The sequence below is a fragment of the Sceloporus undulatus genome, chromosome 3 (genome assembly GCF_019175285.1).
Source record: "Sceloporus undulatus isolate JIND9_A2432 ecotype Alabama chromosome 3, SceUnd_v1.1, whole genome shotgun sequence".
Lineage (NCBI taxonomy): Eukaryota > Metazoa > Chordata > Lepidosauria > Squamata > Phrynosomatidae > Sceloporus > Sceloporus undulatus.
In genome coordinates, this window is record NC_056524.1 from 84,089,161 (window position 1) to 84,091,151 (window position 1,991).

Here is a 1,991-nt window from a genome sequence, read left to right on the forward strand (position 1 = left end):
GATCGCGGAGTCCTCCAGGCTTGGAGGACGGCTGAAGCGAAGCCCCAAACCCCTGCCTGTCTGCCTCCGAAAATGTGTCCTACATTTGAAAATTTTGTCCTACTTTTGTCCTACATTTGTCCCAGTTTGGAGGTCCAGAATTATGGCAACCCTAGGTGTGGGAGTACACCCCATTCAAGCCTATGGGACTTGAATACATGCAAGTCTCTATTTTCGTGGGGGGTGGTCCAGAACAGATCCCCGACAAAAACAGAGGGTCGACTGTAATGTTAAGTGCTTACAACACAGGAATGAATAGCTGTTTTACCTTTTACTCCTTTGCTTTAGGATTTTTCTGGTAAAGCCAAGCCCAAAGTAGAAATGGCAGCTGAATATGGTAGAGGTAAGATCAGTGTTTTGTAGTCTGCTTTACAATTCTACTGAACGTTCTGCTTTACGTTTGCGACCATTGTTTTACAATTATAACTGCAATCATATGCCTGTCTTAAAATAACAGTGGAGGATTACATAAATTTTGAATCATAAAAGTGTCATGTGGGTACCATTTAATATACTTGGCCCAGTCAAACAACTAGATTGTATCTATGCGTTCAAGTCAAAGAATACTGTATATCATCAACTGGTGATCAGTTTCATAAAGCTTCATTTTGAACAGGGATGTAACCTGCCTAATGGTGCAGGGGAAAGGGATTAAGGATTCTAAACACCCAAAACATAGTTTAACCCGGATAGTAAATATGACAGCCTGTTTTGTTATTTTATAGTCTATAATAGTACGGTATTATACTTGAATTGTGTATTATAAAATACATAAATCTACTGTTAAAAATCCATAGTACCATTGAGATTAATTGTGAAAAAGAAATTTCTGGTACTGTATAATCTTTTGTGAATTCCAGTCTCTGAGATGTATCTGATGTAGTATAGAAAGGGATGAAGTGCCAATTATTTATGACATATTCATTTCCTGCAGTGCATTGGGATTTATTGAAGCATATTAGACTCAAAACAAAGTGAAACAGAAAGATAAAATATCTATTTGAACCAAGTCAAGTCACTTTATTATGGTCATAGACCAGCATAGGTAAAAAGGGGATGCAGAATAAAAGAAGGTAAAAGCAAGGTAAAAATAAGGTAAAATACAGGTTAAAAACAGTATTTAAAGTATCTTTTTAAAAAATCCAGTGTGGCAGGGCAAGATTGGTACTAGCTTACTGTGGAGGTCATTGCCTGACCGATTTTAACTGCAGCTGCACAGAATCTGGTATCATTATTTGTTATATCGGGGTTGGTGTCTGCAAGCAGCAAATACCAAGGGATAACTGTAATGCTAAGGAAGGTAGAGGACAGTAAAAAAAAAAGAGAACACTACATGCCAGATGGATAGACTCAATCAGGGAGGTTATGGGTCTGAATTTACAGGGCCTAAACAGAGCAGTGGAGGATAGGGAGCTAGGAGACCACAGGGTTGCTACAAGTCGGTGCTGACTTGAGGGCAGTTGACAACAACAACAAGCACATAAAGATTCTGGCTCAAATCTCCACTTGCTTGTTGTGGTCATGGACAATGGTGGGCTAGTCACTACCTCTCTGACTGACCTACCTCATGAGATGGACTGTGAGGACAAAATATAGGTTAGAATTGCTTACACTACCTTGATCTCCTTGGAGAAAAAGTAGGACATTAAAAAAATTAAGTAAGAAAGAGAAATACAAATACTGTAATACTTTTTGGTGATATTATGGTAGATATTTCCTGCATGCATTTGTGCAATGTCCTGTGGTTTACTTTTATTTTAGAAGGATATGACCTACTCAAAAACCCACCTCCAGGATTTTACCCGAGGCTTGGTGTCATAGGTTTTGCTGGTGTTATTGGATTGTTCCTGGCTAGAGGTATGCAATATTTTACCACATCTGAATTTACTCCTCCAGTGAGGCAATAATAATAATAATAATAATAATAATAATAATAATAATAATAATAATAA

At 37.8% G+C, this 1,991-nt stretch overlaps 1 protein-coding gene across 1 annotated transcript in view; it reads left to right on the forward strand.

Moving 5' to 3' along the window:
- APOO (apolipoprotein O) overlaps window positions 1-1,991 on the forward strand; it is a 33,098-nt gene that overhangs the window by 16,385 nt on the left and 14,722 nt on the right. Inside the window, exons 4-5 of the mRNA XM_042458752.1 lie at window positions 328-382; window positions 1,801-1,896. Of these exons, the coding sequence (XP_042314686.1) occupies window positions 328-382; window positions 1,801-1,896 (151 nt within the window). The remainder of the gene's footprint in view (window positions 1-327; window positions 383-1,800; window positions 1,897-1,991) is intronic.